The sequence below is a fragment of the Punica granatum genome, chromosome 1 (assembly GCF_007655135.1).
Source record: "Punica granatum isolate Tunisia-2019 chromosome 1, ASM765513v2, whole genome shotgun sequence".
NCBI lineage: Eukaryota > Viridiplantae > Streptophyta > Magnoliopsida > Myrtales > Lythraceae > Punica > Punica granatum.
The window spans coordinates 49,704-68,612 of NC_045127.1; the positions used below are offsets into that span (position 1 = coordinate 49,704).

General features: G+C 35.6%; 2 protein-coding genes across 4 annotated transcripts; one reads left to right on the forward strand and one right to left on the reverse strand.

The window, feature by feature from the left end:
• Positions 1-10,491: 10,491 nt before the first annotated feature.
• Positions 10,492-11,936, forward strand: LOC116192452 (protein SMALL AUXIN UP-REGULATED RNA 10-like). The gene has a single exon (XM_031521007.1). It carries the CDS (start codon positions 10,715-10,717, stop codon positions 11,297-11,299), a length of 585 nt encoding a protein of 194 aa, XP_031376867.1. The 5' UTR covers positions 10,492-10,714; the 3' UTR covers positions 11,300-11,936.
• A 524-nt stretch (positions 11,937-12,460) lies between these two features.
• LOC116192451 lies at positions 12,461-17,768 on the reverse strand. Of its 3 annotated transcripts, XM_031521006.1 has the most exons (15): positions 17,353-17,750; positions 17,109-17,173; positions 16,862-16,899; positions 16,492-16,582; positions 16,142-16,247; positions 15,566-15,636; positions 15,176-15,245; positions 14,706-14,768; positions 14,517-14,588; positions 14,319-14,420; positions 13,821-13,895; positions 13,547-13,660; positions 13,304-13,420; positions 13,110-13,166; positions 12,461-12,794 (listed from the first exon to the last, which is right to left on the reverse strand). In XM_031521006.1, exons 1-15 carry the CDS (start codon positions 17,536-17,538, stop codon positions 12,735-12,737), a joined length of 1,287 nt encoding a protein of 428 aa, XP_031376866.1. In that variant the 5' UTR covers positions 17,539-17,750; the 3' UTR covers positions 12,461-12,734. The 3 variants fall into 3 exon arrangements, 1 of the variants encoding a protein (XP_031376866.1); XR_004154079.1 differs by lacking the exons at positions 12,461-12,794; positions 13,110-13,166; positions 13,304-13,420 and having other exon boundaries at positions 13,587-13,660; positions 13,821-14,197; positions 17,353-17,768; XR_004154078.1 differs by lacking the exons at positions 12,461-12,794; positions 13,110-13,166; positions 13,304-13,420 and having other exon boundaries at positions 13,592-13,664; positions 13,821-14,197; positions 17,353-17,768.
• Positions 17,769-18,909: the final 1,141 nt, after the last annotated feature.

Here is an 18,909-nt window from a genome sequence, read left to right on the forward strand (position 1 = left end):
TAAAGGATTATTTTCTTTTTTTTTCAGGATTATTTTATTTGTTAAAACAATGTACAAGATCTCATATAATTATGGAAAACACAAATTTTTTTAAAGTCATACATACAACCACATTTACATATATATCTAATAAAAACTAATTTACAACATAAAAATTCATTATTTATTAAATGAGAATTTAATATTTGAAAACTTAAACATTTAAGATTAATATATCATGAAAAATTTAAAATGCTTTAAAATTTTCACTAAGTAATCACATAATATATATTGTGAAAAATAATTTGTAGCTATTAGTTGAAAAATGAGATTATCGAAACAGAATACAATTGTCATAATATAACATGTCATTAGTGACACATATCTTTGTCATTGTATATTCTGATATGATTTTTTGTGATAAATTTTTCACAATGAAATAATTTTGTCACAATATTACAACTACGAATCGTAACGAATTGTCAACCAAAGCAACCGTGACAAACTATTGTGATAAAATCACATTTTGTCACCGTAAGTGTATTATTTATGACAAAATGAAATGACAAATTATTTTTTGTCGCGATTTGACAATTATTGTGACAAACTTATTTTTTATCATTATATAACTGTTTCTTTTGACAAACATTTCTTTGTGGCAAGAGATTTTGTCATAATAAATGAACTTTCTTGTAGTGATGGGAAAAGCCAACAATGAAAATTAATTTCGTTGTTAATTTATTTTTCTTAAATTTATAAAATGCAAACATCTTCGTTTTTCTAAAGTCCATCATACCTTGTTTTACATAATATTATTTTTAACTCTTCTTCATGGCTCTCTTTTTATGAGCAAAACTAAGCTTTACATTCAAGAATTAGCCCATTTAACACATTCAAAACACACTCCATGAAATAAAAAGAAAATGACATCATATGTGATAATATGATACCATTTTAAAAAAAAAAATTAGAGTACTTACTATTAATAGAGAATTCATAATTTTTACAAATAAGTAGTTTTATTATTAGTTTTAGTTAGAGGTTATTACCCCATATATCTTATGGTTTCACCAGATTCTCAAATATATCATATGCTTTAAAAATTACCCAAAGTATCCCATGGTTTTACATTTAATTCCAAATCTATCACGTCGTCAATTTATCAGTTAGTGAAATATAAGTAGGCACCAAACATATCCTATGATTTTTAATTTTTTTCTCAAATCTATCTCATGATTTTAATTTTTTTTCTTAAATTTATCCCGGATAAAAGGGCCACAACGGTAAAAATGGGCCCACTTACGTTCCACGTCAACAATACCGTTAAATGTTGACGAAAGATATAACAACGGGATAGATTTGTAATTAAATGTAAATCATGAGATATTTTTGATAATTTTTAAAGCATATGATAGATTTAAAAATCCAGTGAAATCATAGGATATATGATGTAATTTCCTTTTTCAGTTATGTATTATATTAATTATTACACAAATCATTATAATGAATCAAAAAATTTCAACTCGTGGCGACGCACAGGATCACCTCTAGTATAGATAAACATAGAGATATGTATCTATATATATTGATATGTACTTGGACAGGGAGAGGCAGGTGAATTGGGCCGGGGAAGGATGGAGAAGTTTTAGAGAAAGAGAGATGTTCGACAAACTTAGCTTTTTTTTTTTTTTAGATGGAGTCCTATAAATTTAGTACAATAAAATAATGATCCTAATAGGTAATAAAAGAGTATGAATAGTTCCATTAAATATTAAATTTAAAACCTCTTGATTAACTTTATATACTTAAATTGTAACGAAGATGATTCTATCAATGTGCGTTATAAAAATTTTCATATCTTGAAATATCTTTTTAAGATCTCGAGTAATAGTTTTTTTCCAAGAAAAAAGTTCAATATGAAGAAATAAGTTGGACTAATTAAAGATAATTGGTTGATTTAGTCCAATTGAAAGATATGATCAAATTCATTTAACCAATTACAAAGAGAGAATAAAATAGGTATATATACGAATCTCATTTGAAGAATTAAATTTTCCCAGTAATTCAAAATGTGATTAATCATGAGTTAAGAATTTTCAAAATACGACATCTCATAAGTGCTTTTCGACTTTTATATAGGATAATATAATAGATTAGTAGTATTCACTCAGTATCAAATTAAATAATACTTGTATAAACACACTGGCGTGCATGGGATGATGATTCAACAGTATATATACATGCGTACGCGTAGAGAGAGAGAGAGAGAGATCAGCACGTACTTACGTACGTAATTGGTCAATAATTGATTTGTTTTATGGATGATCAGAGAGCTCGCGTATGCATGTGATCAAGATCCGAATAATTAGCGTTGCCCTCATCACGAGAGGAGATGTATCCGAAGTCCTCCATAATCATATGGTTTGAAGACTGCACTCCACGAGGCAAGGCGACCCCGTACCATCTGTATATATGTTTGAATTTTCTTCATGTCTAGATATATATATATATATATATATTTGGAGAATTACAAAATATAGTCATATAAATTTATTATTTTTGACATCGAGTCTTATAAGTTTCATTTTGACTTTTGTGATTCTAAACATTTAATTGCACCGTCAGACACTTACAATTCAAATCATGATTAACAGTTAATTGGTGTTTACGTAAACATAAATGACATTAAGTTTTATCCACCTGTATTTAAAATACCTATATAGAAATTTAAAAAAATAACGACGATGGTCGTAAAAGTTTTAAATTTTTGAATTTGAGTCATATAAGTTCAGTTTTAAAAAAAATCCTAAATCATTTTAAAAAAAATGATGGTTTTAGTAAAATCCGTACTATCCTTAACGGGTGATGATGTCGATTTAACGTCATGATATTTTTAAATTTATTTTTTGATTAAAATTTTTAATTTTAAGAAATTAATTAAAAATTAATATTTTGAAAAACTTAAAAAATTATAAAAATTTTATAAAAATAGAAGAAAAGGTACATTAAATTCAAAAAAATTAAAATTAAATAAAATTAATTAAATCTGCAAAAATTCTTAAAAAAGAGGGGGGAGGATAAAAAAGGGGGCCCTTAAGGCCAGAACCTCTGACGACCTCGCCCTATTCTATATCTTGGTAATTACACAGTCCCTTCTCATTTTTCAACATATTTGAAAATTATCTTCCACTTTTTAATTTTATATGGTTATTTTTTAATATTAATATTATATTCTTAACTTTTTATTTTATTTTTATCTTTTAAAAATTTTGATCTTTTTATGAACTTTCCGTGATTTTTTTGAATTTTTCTGTATTTTTTTACTTTTGAAAATTTCCAAATTTTCTGTAAATTTAATAAATTTATGTAATTGATCTGAATTTTTCCTCTATTTTTCTAAAACTTTATAATTCTTTTCAAATTTTTTAAAATTCATGAAAAAATTGCTTTTTGTAATTTCTTTAATTTTCTACTTTTTAAAAATTTTGTATAATCTTATTCATTTTTCTAATTTTTATTTTTTAAAAATATTTAAAAAATTTCTAGAGTGATGTGCGATGGTTGGTCCACGTTCGCCATATAAAATGCCAGTTGTAAGCCTTTTAGAGGCATTAAGTCCACGTCATTGTTTGCTAATAGCTAATTATGGAATTGATCGAGGCTGTCACCTTTTTGAAATGATTCAAACTATTTTTTTTTCAAAATTGAACTTATAGGGCTCAAGTTCAAAAAATGAAAAACTTTTAGGATTATTGTTGTAATTTTTTAAAAGGCATTTTCAATACAAGTGGAAAAGATTTAATGTCGTTTATTCCATATTAGCACTGGTTAATGGTCAATCAAGGTTAACTGTTTGATGGAGCAAACATTTAGGACTGAAAAAAGTCAAAATAAAATTTATAGGACTCGATGTCAAAAAATGACAAACTTATAAAACCATATTTGTAGTTCTCCCAATTTTTTTGGTGAATTCGAGCGCCAAAGCTGTATGTCTATATATATATTGAAAATTTCTAACATGACAACAAAAGGTTAAGCTTTGAACTATGAGAAAAGTACAAAATGGAAATTGAACATAAATTTTACTTTTCTAAGCAATTAAAGTATGAGAAAGAATCATCTGCATCAATATATACACACACATATATATATATATATATTTATCTATACTATTATTATGAAGTCAAAAAAGAGACTCTCGTCTTACTTTTATTTTTCTAAAATGCTCATAATACATATATTTTAATTTTACATGCCATTAAATCAAGGGCAAATTGTAAATTCAAACATACAATTACCCACCTACCCATCTTTTTCTCTTCATTCACTTTTCTCTAAGGGGGCGTTTGGTTCGGTGTAAAGGTTAACTTCACATAATATTTTATGGCATTTGTTTGTAAATATTGTAAAAGTTAATCGTTGTAATCATTCGCTCGGTTTAGAACTTTACATTGGTAAAAACTCAAAATTCAAAACAGTTGGAATTATTAGATTACAACGGAGATTATGGTCATGGGACCCATAATCATATCTACAAAAATAAATCATATATTATCACATACATTTCCCGTAATCCAATATAGTTTACTAAACACAAAAATCTCACATTTCAACTTTTAATTCAGGAAAAAAAATTCCATAGTTAAATATTTCCTCCGATCTTCACATTTATTGTAATCTAACAATACTCCAACAAAAAGCAACCTAACTTTCTCTCTTTATCCTCCAAATCCAACATGAAGACTTCCTTTTTTTCTAAATAGTTTATTAATATTCTCATAATTTATTACAATAGTTATAATTTTTATTACGAAAGAGTCACACGAATTTAATTGTGGGTATGATAAAAATAAAATAAAAGAATTTTATGGTAATGATCAACATAATTTAGTAAAATCTGTGCGTAGCGTTGACATTCAGCTAATTTATATATATTTTGAGCCTCCTTTATAACAATATATATATATATATAATTATTCTCTGTTTTCGGATGGGTTTATATATGTATGCATCTATATATATATATATATATGGAGGAACAAAGGAGGAGGCTGTACGAATATATTGTTCTGTTCTGACGTTTGACCTTTGGCTCTACATCGTCATCAATTATTGCAACTTGGGCAAGTGGATGTAAATATTTATCTATGTAAATATTTATTTTTTTAATTAACTAATAAGCACTGGATGATTTATCTCTGTAAATATTTATTTTTGCTTTAATTAATTAATAAGCACTGGATTATTACCATCATATGCGGAAATAACTACATGATCGATGAGCCGCCACTCGCGGGTCAACCATCGATAAAACAAAAAGAAAGGGATGCACTCTCCTTTCCAATTTGCATCATTATTATTATTAGTATTTTTTGCTGAGTCCAATTTGCATCATTATATTAATTTTAATTAAGGCCCGCCCATTAGCTTATTGTTGTACTCTGGTAATCGTGATTTGCGTGTGCGTGATTCATTAAATTGCCGAGCTAGCAGATGAGATTCTAAATAATTAAGTTTTTTTAATAAATAGTTACTAAATAAATCGAGCTGACAGAGACTTCATCATTCATTAATAATTAATTTTTCTCGTATATTCCTCTTTTTCTTTTTTGAGCTTATTCCTATTTTGACGTTTTCATTAATTCCATCTTTTCTTTATTTTCAAAAAAAAATTCCATTCCAAAAACCTTTTCTTCCCCATTTTTATGTGTTTTTTAGTTCATTTATTGCAGGACCCATGTCAATTTTTTTCAATTTTAATTTTTAACTGCAAATGTACCGTAGGGGTACATTTCCCCTTGTCCATAATTTAAGAGGTAAATGGTTCCAAAAAAAAAAAACAGTCGAGGTAAAAATGGCCGGCACCGATAGTTTAGGACGAGAAAGGTACTTTTCAAAAAGAAAAGAAAAGAAAAGCCATGAGCTATAACTAGTCTGACACAGGAGGTAGCATTAAATAATAAATAAATAAACAAATGTAGCTTAAATTTTCTTTTTGGGTGAAACATGATCTGAAAATTATTTTCGATGGTGAGAAATCCAACTCAAAAATCTAATTTTAATTCCAATTCAAAGCTGGCACAAATGCTATTGCTATTCCTAGGAGTGGGCACAGGACGGGATGGTTCGGTTATCGGTGCTTACAGTAATCATTCCGAATTTTCGGGATTGAGATTTTCTTAACCGAATCGATCCCAAAACCATATTACAATCATAAAACCATCCCGAAAATAAATTAATTTCCTATTCAGTTAACCGAACTGTCTCAAATTAAGAAAATTAACATGATGTCTAAATTAATAAAGTCTGAGTTCTACAAGACTCGAGAGTGCAATCAAGATAAAAGAAGATAAACAAATAGACACGTTTGATTATATATTTATCAAATTTCTATGAGTTCCAATTAATATATATATATATACACGCATATACAACAAAATATGTTATATTATATATATATATATCCGGGACACAATGGTTAACTGTAATTTTTGAAATTGAAAACCATAATCATTTCCGAAACCAAATTAGTTGAGAATTTAGGAACTTTTTTTTTTAGATCGAAAAAAATTAGTTATGTTTTGGAATGGAATGGAACGATTATCAGGATGATTCGGTATATATATATATATATATATATATATATTTTTTTTTTGGCGCACACCTAGCTATTCCGCTAAAACTTTCTTCTGTCATTTCATTCTGTCTTTACCCTTGGAACATGTTATAAGTGATTGCAATTGATTGCACGCGTGGTAAAGGAGAAATTATTATGTGGGGATACCTTACCAAAATAAACACTTACATAAATTGATATAACTTGAATAATAAATAATTAACAAAAAAAATTTCTAGACACCACGGCATCTAGCGGGGTTCCGGGCTAGTGTTAGAATGAAAAAGAAGAAAAAGGGCACTTGTCTTCGTCTAGCTTAAGGTTATATATCTAACCAACAGTTTTAATTTATTTAGATTGGAAGATTGTGCTGAACTCCATTTTTTTTTCAAAAATTGCCGAACTTTATTTTTGTTTCGGTGAGCTTTCTTTTAGTAATGCTAGCATTTTGATAAAATTATAAATAAAATAAAAAAGTAAATAATAATAAAGCCACTGACTTTATTACAATTTGAATTGCCTTGAATTTGAAATAATATGTTTTAAGTCAAACAACATATTATTTTTACGTATTAACTCCTCTACAAGCTGAAGCTGAGGCCGTGTTGATTGCCTTCCAGATAGCTCTTGATCAAGGTTGGGATCGTATATGGATTCGAAGTGATGCCCCCTTTTTTTTTTTGCTAAATTAAAGGTTAGGTTTGGTTATTGGCCTGTTATGATTGTCCCAATTAAGGGAAGTTAACCGTCACGGAATGTTTCTTTCACCATAGCTCGCTGAGACTTTAGCTTAACTTGGTCACCGCAACCCTACTAACATACTAGTGGATTAAGTTTAAAGCCCACTGAATCAAGCATTATGGGTCGGCTACCGCCATCTCATAATACACCCACATAGTGGCGATCTCAACGTCCTCAGTGAGGTTCGAACTCGTGACGTTCAAGTGGAGCACTTGGAGCTTAACCACTAGACTACCGTGCTGGTGGTTAGTGATGCCCATTTTGTTGGTTGATGCTATTCGCCGACCCCACACCCCCTTGTTAATTAGGAGCACTATTTCGAAAATTTTTACTCTGTCTAGTCTCTTTATGGAGTGAAAATGTTCTTGGATTCCACGTATTGATAGCTCTCCGGCTCATGAATTAAGCTAATACGACCTTAAGTCCGATTTGCAAGACCTTTGTATCCTCAAGGGTTATCTGGATCTATATAATCAGCCATTAATTTAAGGTTGTCATAAGCTGCTCTGCAAATCCATCCCGTTCCTTCAAATTCGATTAAAATACTGCTCGTTTGACTCATAAAGTAGAACACTAAAGAAAGCATGATATATTAAAAGAAGATGCTTGTGCTGGTGTGTTGTAATTTGCTTAATCCACTATGCAACACTGCAACTTGCTTCGTCATTTGCTTGAACACTAGCTCCCCTTTCTCTCGCGCAATTTGCAACCCCTCTACATCAAAAATAGAGTTCTGCAACTGCATCCCACTGTCCTTCCTCCGATCTCTGTAAATCTGTAACTTTTCTCTTCCACTCCTATGCTCAAGTTCTATATACAAAAGCCAACAAGACCAACAATTTCTTGAGCATTTATTCCTTCTTTCTCTGGGCCAGTAGAAGCAACAATTGGGTTGATTTCTTTAACTCGGTCATGAATTGGGTAGCGTTGTCTACGAGCTTAGAGATGCTGGCCTCTCCAATAAATCAAGCCCTTGTTTCTTGATGTTGACAGAATTAAAGCAACCCATGCTCTAGCTACGATTCTAGGGATTTTCTAAGTTGCCCCACCTTCGTTTAAGGCAAAAAGGCATGGCCTCCATAGCATCTTGGAAAGAACAAAATACAAATCAAGAGAAAATAAAGAACAAAAGAGATAGAGAGCCATGAAGCCCGAAAGAACAAAGGAATAGAGAAAGGACACAAGTGGAAAGAGCTTCCCTCTTTCCATTGTTGAAGAAAAAGGAGAAGAAAGATAAATTTTATGGTCACAGCTGGTCTGGTAGTTATTATACAAGCTGGGACTATTGTCATCAAATCAATAGTCGGTTCGGTTCAACAATAATAGGAAAATTGCCATGTGTTTGTTATTTATTGGCTTTCTCTGATGCGGGCAACTAAGGCACTACAACTCATTATCATTAACAGTAAAAGTTACAGAAGGTTTGAACTAGAAAAGGGAGTAAAGGAATAGGACCAAAATAGGAAAAAAAAAAGGAAAATGATGAAAAAGAAAAGTGAGTAAAGCCATAGGACTAAAAGTATAATTTTTCCCAAATTATACATAGAATCTGATAATCAAAATTTCGTATAAAACTATGCGTAGTGCGAGTATAAAGTCTAATAATATTATATTAAAAATAGCAAAATAAGGAAAGGGAACATATATTATTTATATAAAAAAACAGAAAAAGAGTTAGATGAAAATGCAGAAACTTTTAATAATAAAATTATATATTACACAACAGCCCGACAACAATTAATTTCTTATTGTTACTCGATTGGTGCATTTATAGGCCATCATATCCTAACTAATACAATTCGAATCAGGTTGGCTCATAATGAGTAAAACTCTGACATAGTGGATTTTTCTGTCTCAATAGTTGAATTTGAAATGTTACTTAATGGAAACAAATGCCAAACTATTTGAATAAATTCACATCTGATGTTGATTTCATCATAATTTTCTGAACAAAAAAGTGACATTTTTAACGAAAAATCAATTAGAAGACTGAAGACAAGCACTGCAGATGAAAGGTTGAGGACAAACTTCGACCCAAAAGAAGATCTGAGACGAAAATGTCAAAAATCCTGAAGGTTGAGAACCATTGGATGAATAACAATAATTACCCATTTCTAAACGCCCTCTATTTTTTCTCATGTTACACCCAGCCACTTGGATGAATAACAACTTTTTTAAGTATTTAATCTATAGAAATGTACATAAGCGATGAATTAGGAGTACGGATTCTCAGAGATTTCCATTAATTATTTATCGTGGATGTATAACACTTTTAAGTATTTAATCTCACTAATCTCGCTTTATCCCCCAACACCAGGGAAACACCATTCTTTTTTCTTCTTTTTTTGGTGAGAACAGTGAAACACCTTTTTTCTTTTTTTGGTGAACCAAAATTATATCTTTATTAGAGTTTAATGTGTCAATTGTTCAATATCCTTTACGGTAATTATTTCGTCAATATACACATTCATTTTGTGTCAATAGTTCACTTTTTGTCCACGAATATATTTATCTTAATAATAGTTTTAGAAGGGTGAGTAACACTTTTATGTGTAACACGGCAATGAACGCTCTACTTTATAATAAAATTAATATTTATTGAAGTCAAGGAAGGACGACTTGATTTAATTTTCTTAGAACGACTACGAAGGGGAAGGCAGTTGCACCATAGCAACTTCCATGACTCATTAATCTAATTATTAGTGGCATATATATGTGTGTGTGTGCTGTTTTTATATATCTATTACGATGGGCTGGTCCGGAAGGCTTTAAAAAAATTTTTTTAACTCAACTCTACTTATTTTCAATTTAACAACACAGTTATTACTTTTATCATTTTATTCAATTTTTTAACCATTCAATTTAATTTTTAATACTAAATTCTCTCAACTATTCATTACTTTTTTCACACTTTTTCTCATAATTTAACAATACAAACATTACAAGCCTATTAAAATCAAAACTCAACTTAACTCAACTTTAATACCAAACACAACTATCTTTCAATAGTATTAAATTTTTGTGGGTGGAGGTTTAATAATATTACTTCATTTCTTTTTTAGGAGATTTATTAATTATTATTGGATTGATGATTGTGATATATATAAAGATTAGACCTTTCCCTCCGTCAGTCTCCCCCGTATATGTATATTAACCCCCGCCCTAGCCCCAGCCCCCACCTAATTAAAAACTGATCGAGAGAATCAGTCGACCTGAGCTGAGCTGAACTCCCCATTGATTCCATTTTGAGGAGACTCAGAGGAGGTATAGAGTACTTACGTACATTAAAAGTACGTACGTGCTTAAATTGCAGGAGAGTTGAGAGACCAGAAGAGACCAGACTAGTTGATCTGATCAATCGGGGAGGACTACAACGACATGGATTCAAGGAAGTCTAACAAAATCAGCGACATCGTTAGGCTTCAGCGGATGCTCAAGAAGTGGAAGAAGCTCGCTAAGAATGGTAGTGGAGGCGGTACCAGCACTGCTCCAGCTGCTTCTTTGAGCGGGTTTTCCTCTGCCACAGCTTCTGCAATTAGCACGAGCAACGGTGGCAGCAGCAAGAGCATCAAGTTCCTCAAGCGAACCCTCTCCTTCACGGACGTCGTCTCGGGCTCCTCGGCTTCTTCTTCTTCTTCAAGTGATGCTGTTGTCCCAAAGGGCTTCCTGGCGGTCTGTGTAGGGAAAGAGCTGAAGAGGTTCGTCATCCCTATGGAGTATCTGAGGCATCAGGCGTTCGGGATACTCCTACAGGAGGCTGAGGAAGAGTTTGGGTTCCAGCAGGAGGGAGTCCTTAAGATTCCATGCCAAGTGACCGTGTTCGAGAAGATCTTGAAGGCGGTGGAGGAGAAGAGTGATGTCTTCTTTGGGCACGACTACACAACGGACGAGGATACTGTCGGTTATTGCTCATCATCTGACTGTGAGCTTCCACCATCTCATCATGCTCAAATGTGCAGATAACTAACTAGCTAGCTAGCTACGTACTTATTCCTCGATCGATGCAATGCACCTTCACCTTGCAGCTTCCTCGGATCCACAGCCTATAATATATAATGCTAGTCTGCTAGTGTGTTAATGCTGATTAGCAACCCTCTCTCTCGATACGTACTCTATCACCCTACCCCACCTTCTTCTTTTTTTGTTTTTTTTTCTTTTCTATTTTTTTTTTATTTGCCAAGTGTATCTAATTGCTTCTGAGTTTCGAAAGTATGAGAAAATTAATAGAGCAAGCAAGAGTAGACTTTCTAGCTATAGCTAGTGTACGAGATGAGAAAACCCAGCCCAGCCAGCCAGGCGCCAGCCAACCAACCAGCTCGTACTTGCATGAGCCAAGGTGGAGAGATCAGAGAACCTATACCAGTGAGTAGTGACAGTCAGCAGCTGAATGAATAATAATTGAGGTGGAGAGTGGAGACATGTACCGTAGGCACGGTTGGGTTAGCTAGTTCTTTCCCCAGGAAGAATTTATTTATTAAAAATAAATAAATAAAGCCAGACAGACTGTCTATGTAGTTTGTGCGTCTTTGTTCCTCCTCCGGTTACCTTACGGTAATGAAAATTACTTCGCTGCCAGCAGCAGTAGCTCTGCTCACATATACTTCGCCAGTACTACTACTACTACTATAATCAATTTTTATTTTTCTTGGACTCCACAAGCCTCTTAAGGTTATTATTTTCCCCGATGCGAGCATGCATGCATTCTCGATCGATGTGGTCAGTTAGTTTCATGGAATATGCACAACGGAGATTGGGTTTCCTACTTTCATGGAATTTTCTTCAACTAAACAGCTAGCGTTTCTTAATAAGTGCTAAATACAAGCATCTATGACCATGAGTTGAGGAGGAACTCAATATACTTTTCCATGCAACACTTTCTTTGTGCTATTCATGCGGGAGGCATAGTCCCGACCAAGTCAAACCAACAGCGACAATTGACTGGAAGCATTCCACCTTCGAATGGGTTTAAATGCAGACTCCCAGGCCCAGTTAACAGTCACAGGACATCAGATTTGTTTTTTCATTATTATTATTATTATTTTGGTGCTTGGTGTTTGTGGGTGTGCGTGCGTGTGTTTTTTATTTTTTTGGCGGGGGGGGGGGGGGGGGGGGGGGCGCGGCATGTTGCTGAAGGAGGAAGGGCAACAATACGTATTGATCCTCAAATAGTTGGTCGGTGCTACGGACCAAATATTTTTGGTAGGCCATACACAGTTCCAGATCCTCACATCACCTTGAACCCCATGCGTACAGAGGGATGTCAAGGAACCGAGGACGATATCTGCCCACAAATAATTGCCCATCTAGGCATCTCACAGCTTGGAAGAAAATGCTGTCACGTTATGTTGAAGAGGATCAGATCCAATTAACAGTAAGTTATACCAGCTAATGCCCTTGCTCATCTTCTTGAATAACGGTCCACCAGTGCCTTCGCTTTCTCTGGTGCAAAAAAACGAGCCTGCAGTGCACCATTTATTAGATGACGAAAGCAAACTCAAGATCTACAGATTCCACAGAAGCACTCATTATGCAAGCCACAATCAATACTTACGGGAAACAAAAATTAAACATTCATGCTTCCTTGTGATGCCAAGGAATAGGATAGCTCAATGTTCTGGACGTATATATATATATATATATTTAACAATCTGTCAAGCGATACAGTTTAGTACCCCACTCACTGGCCACAAGATTATCATCCTAATTCATATCCAAACATCTGTTGTGCTGTATCAAAAGACTAAAACTAGACTGAGTTTCATGATCCAGTCACCTGTATAAACATCCTCTCTGCATCTCCAGCATTTCCATTTTCTTTTAATATAATTCCCTGCATCGGATGTTTCATTGGTATTGCATGTCCAGAAGTCAGTATGACAAGTGCAGCCTCTCTTTATCAATTGACACATAATCTAATGCGCATCATGCAGCAAACTACAGGTATATGCAACAAAGGAAGAGGCATACCTTTGCCAAGTAACCCCGAAAATCGTCTGGGTGACTTGAGATGAGTCTATCATAGACAGATACTGCATCACTCACATGGCCCCATTCTGAATATGCTTTCCCTAGGAGTAGATCAATCTGAAAACAAACCAACACAATAATCCCAAAAGAAACGAAAAAAGAAAATGATGCCATGCCTCTGGCCCTCTTCCAAACATAAGTGAAAACTGCACAGATGTTATCCAAGTGATTAATACAACTCACTTGTACTGGGTCCAACATCTGTTTTTCTGTTCCCGACATATTATTCCCAGCTTTAACACCACCTGACTGCTTTGAACTCAGGAGGTCGCGAGAAGCGAGAATTACTTGAACAGCCTGTCTATAACCCAAGCAGAAATCATATTCTATGGATTTCAAATTCCTCATGCACACAATGAACCACTCAGCATCCCTCTATGAATATCATATATGCACATTTTCTTAAAAGTCATTATTTTCTTTAGTGAATTAATTTATATATGAATTAATGGATCACCTCATCTGGCCTTTTTGCAGCAAGCAATGCGTCTGTGAGACCACGTAGAACTTCAAAATTCACCTCTTTTGACAGCTGCAGCCAATTAATTAAAAAAAATGAGACAATCACAAGCCAAAACTTGATGCCTTAGGGGTAGCATACAGATGGGTACTGATGAAATTTCAGTCTCTGTATCTGAAAGCAATTCACACAATTGTCCAATCTGCAGTACTTCCTCCTATTTCTATAACATTGAATATGTTTGGATGGAGGCCTTTGCAGGAAGCAGTTTCCTCTATTTGGGAGTTTTCTTTTGAAGTGGAAGGATTTTGGAGGGAGACGGAATTCCATAGAGCGAAGGAAAGGACTAGCATTCTTTTCTTTCGTTCTTTCACCTGATAGAAGTGCACCAAAAAGATAAAAATAACTGAAGAAAAGATATTACAGTTTAAACCAGCAATATATACTCCCAGTTGATGATGTACATGCAATCCCACATTTCTGAAGAATACTCACTGCTGAAGATTTCTTGTATGCCGCCACACTCCCCTCATAATCCTGGAGCTCAGTTCTTACTTCCCCAAGCACACGATAAACATCAGGATCATTCGGTTTTTTCTGTAGGATGGGAAATATATTGTTGAAAACTTTTCAACCGAATAATTACATTGGCCCAACAAATTTCTCAATGTAGTATATGATAGAAGAACCAACCTCAATCAAATTTTCAAGCCTAGACGCAGCCTTAGTATACTCTCCTAATTCTGCCAGGGTAACTGCAGCTCCCTGCAAGAGGATGTCTTGAATGCATCAAATTTTTTAAACAATAATTTCCTACCAAGTAGATGGGTCTCTTTATATAACAACTGCATAATGGAAAAGAAAAAAGCTGCTTTCACCCACTTCAAGGGCAGTTGGATCTTTAGGGGACGCAACAAGTGCTGCCTCAAACTGTTTCAGCCTACTCTGCCACAGAATAAAAATGAGTTGAACATCCACACAATATTCCACCAGAACACAGGAGGAAATAACCACCTTAACGCAGTATAAAATGCATTTACTCGAACATGCTACTATAAAAAGCAGAGATATGGACCAGATAACTTCAGGCTTAGGTTTTCTATAAAAGAGAGATATACTCCGAACTTCGAAAGGCTAAATTTTATAAGCATTTCAGTTGGAACTAAAGCAAAGTCAGCAACCTTACAAGTTCAAGCAAAATAGTAAATATATTTAAAGTAAAGCCAGTGTAGTGTTTCTTACTGAAGACGGTACACCATATTTTTTCATGAAGAAGGTAATGACAATGGGAGATTTGCAGTAAAATTTAAAAATCATTACAATAAAAACATGGCAACAGCCAATTAAAGCACCTGAAGAATAGCTTTTTCTCCCTCTGGGAGATCCTTTCTTGACACTGGGACTTTTTCTGAGGGGCTATCACTGAAAAATGAATGAACAAGCAATCACAGAAAGGGCCATGATAATCAGAAATAGAAAGTACAGAGACTTTGGTAACACTCTCTCCTCAGTCAGCATGGATGCATTGGCAATGATGTGAGGGACATAGCTTAGATAGGACTTGGACCACCATCCAAAAGCTTAACATTAGATCTAGGACAGATGTCCATGGACAGGAGATCCATAACCAACAGGAAAAGCAGGCTCATCCCAATATAAGTGGATTGAAACAGATAGCTGGAGATTTCATTTTACACTTCCAAATAATAGAAAGGGAAGAGCATAGTTTGTATTGCGCATACCTTACAGAAGGAAGATAGTCTCCCAGAGCAAAAACCAAACCGAACACCACAACAGCTACTCCAATACCAATCTGTTCCGCAGACAAAACTCTTAGACTTGGAGATGAATGAATGGCCACTGACAACAATTGCAATTATCGACATTCTACACTGTGTTTGGGGAAGTGGTTTTGGAGGGATTTGGAGGGGAGGGATTTGGAAGGGAGAGGACTCACCCTTGTTAGGGAGATATCCTTGAGGGAGAGGGAGGGACAAAGAGGGAAACAGTTTCTCTCCATTTTGGAGGTACTTCCAATCCTCCAAATTGGAGGAATTTGGAGAGATAATGTGAAGCTTCTACTCTCTCTTCTACTCAACTCTTTTAAAATATATATATTTCTAAAACTTTTGTATTAAAATTATGTTCTCTCCTCTACTACTCTCCTCTTCTCTCTCTTGCTAACTAATCCCAAACAAGGGAGACAACTCTCCCCTCATTCCCTCCATTTCCTTTCCTCTCCTTTCCCACCCTAAAAAACTCCCAAACACAATATCAGCGAACAAGGGTACTGAAAAAGACTTTTTTTTTTTTTTTACCTTAGTACCTACTCCAATGGTTTTTCCCTCTGTATCGGTTGGAGCATCATAGTCAATCACTCCAAATTCTTTCATCTCATCTGCTTTCTTCTGCTCAACCGCTGACCTGACAAGTTACGAGATTTTTCAAAGATTTTTTTTGGGGGTACTTTTCCAACTAAATTGATGGATCATGCAGATGGATTAAGATAAGAAGCTGACATCTCGTGTCTCGGAGGAGAAGCAAGTGAAAAGAAGCAAAAATAAGGAAGGAGGACTACAACAATTGTCTGGTACAGGATCTGTGAGGCCAAAAAATTGCTTGCCAATGATGTAAGAGGGGGAATGTATGTTTGGTTGAGAGATTTTACCTCCTAACCGCTTTGAGCCGCTCCTCAAACTCAAGGTCTCCAGTGGTTGTGCCGTAATTTCCACTATATTGGGAGCTCAAACCAGGTGCTTCTGCATAGGAAGAGCAGGAGTCATCATGTGGTGACCAGGCATTCTTTAGAGAGCAACGGATGAGCTTGTCATCACAGGATGTCAGCACAGGTACCAGAATAGTATATAATGTTGCGAATGGTATTTCCATTATGGTGGCAGGCATGAAGTCAAGGAGGAGGGGGGGGAGAAGGCGGATTTGAAAGCAATTTTCAACCATAGGCAGCCAAGTGCTAGATAAATAGATAAGGTCAGTGCAAACATGACATGAGACGATCACTTTGCAGTAGTAGAACTTACGAGTGGGTAAAGGACCAGACTGCTTCAGTGGGGATTTCCTGCACCGAAAGAGAAGGCAATCTCAGACAGTCAAATGGAAGGCAAGGCAATCATCAATCATCAATATAAACTAAGTTGAGATATGCTGCTTTCATTACCGTAATCAAGTAAGTTAAATATATTGTTGTAATCATTATATAATATTGAAATTGGAAGATAAGGGAAAGAACATGGCAAAACAAGATAACAAAAGAAAGAAAGGTGGTACCTTTTCTGCAGGGCAGGAGGAATAGGAGGAGGAGGTTCGTTCTCATCCTCGGGGACCTTGCTGGTCTGAGTATGACATGCCATGCCATTTTTAATAATGAAAAGAAATCAAAGGATCTTAGCAGAAAAGGCAAAAAAGAGTCGCTCAATTTTGTTTCGAGGAGCCGGCCAGACCGCCTCAACAACCCAATTATAGAAATTGAGAGAGGGATGGAAGGGTGCGTTTTAGGGGGAGTGATTGATACCTTTCTGCTTCTGGCTCCGAAGCCGCGCCTAGGGGTTGAATTGGAGCATCTAAATCGAGTCAATCCAGCTGGAAGAAGAAGAAGAAGAGTAGGAGCTCTGCTGGAAGTGGAACGGGAACGGGAACGGGAAGTGACAGTGGCAGTGGTAGCGCCGGCTGCCGCTGTAATGGCGTTTATAAGAGACATCGCGTAGCAATAGATAGAAGACGAAAGAAGAAGAAGAGGAGGAGGAGGAGGAGGAGGGCTATAAATTAAACAGCGGGAAGAATGGTATGGAACGGATGGATGAAGTCCGATGAGTCCTGTTCTTTGATGAAGATTGAAGAAGAGTGAATGAGTGACGTGGAATGGAGGAATAAGAATTCGAGAGGACAGTACTTGAAGAGGCAAATATTATTCTTTGTTCAGTGCAATACTCATCAAAACAACAATTCTCCTCAGGCTCCTGATCACGATGAGCATATCAATAGCCTTCCCGAGGCTCTTAGAGCAGTAGTCCGGGCCATGATCAAATGTCAGGAGGATGTTATGGCCAAGATGATCATGGATGAGATGAGAGGGTTAGAGGAGGATGCTCCTAATCGTCCTACAGGCTCGGTCTGCTCGGAATATTCGGAGTCTCCTGAGAAGCAAAAGACGGTGTTGAAGGAGAAGAGTGCTTTCCAGCCTACGAAGCTATTTTCGGCCATGACGACGCCACTGACCCCGCTGACACTAGAGGAGGTCAATAAGATGATTGAGGAACGCTTCACAGAGATGGAGAGGAAAAGGATGGGGGTCCCCGTGATCAACTCCAATGTTGCCCTCTCTCTATCTACGGAGATCCAAAACACTCAGCTGCCGCCCTAATTTTCCTTCCCTCAGATCATTGCATATGGTGGTAAGACGGACCCCCATGACCACGTTTGAAGGCATGTTACGTCCCTGCTGGGGAGGACAATGGATGAGAATATCAAGTGCCTCCTGTTCCTAGTCACGTTGTCTGGGAATGCCATAAAGTTGTTCAATTCGCTCCCGACTGGGTCCATCAAAAGCTTAGAGTAGCTGCATGATGCGTTTGTTCAGAGGTTCATAAGGACGCAGAGGATCAAGAAGGATGTGAACTATTTGTTCAGAATGGAGTAGTGAGATAGAGAGATGCTCCGCGCTTGGTATGACAGATATTTCGAGGTCATCGCGGAGGTACATGAGATCACTCCTCGCTAGACGATTTCCACCTTCCAGAGGGGTCTGAGGTATGTGGACCTGAAGAAAGACCTCATAATCACACCAATGGTAGATCTCGTTGACCTGGCATCAAGGGCTAAAAGGTTTATGATGTTGGAGGAAGCCTTAGCGCCAGATAAAAAGGCGAAGGAAAAGTTTAGGGAGAAACGAAAGGAGCTACCCAAAGAAGAGCGAAGACAAGGTTTGTCGAGAGATTCATTCATCCTTCTGACAGCTCCACAGTCCCTAGTATTGAACGAGATAGAGAGGCTACTAAAGCCACCTCTTCCCCCCAAGAAGGGAGAAAACTTTGGAAGGGATAAGAGAGAAGCCCGCCGCGTCTCCTAGGAT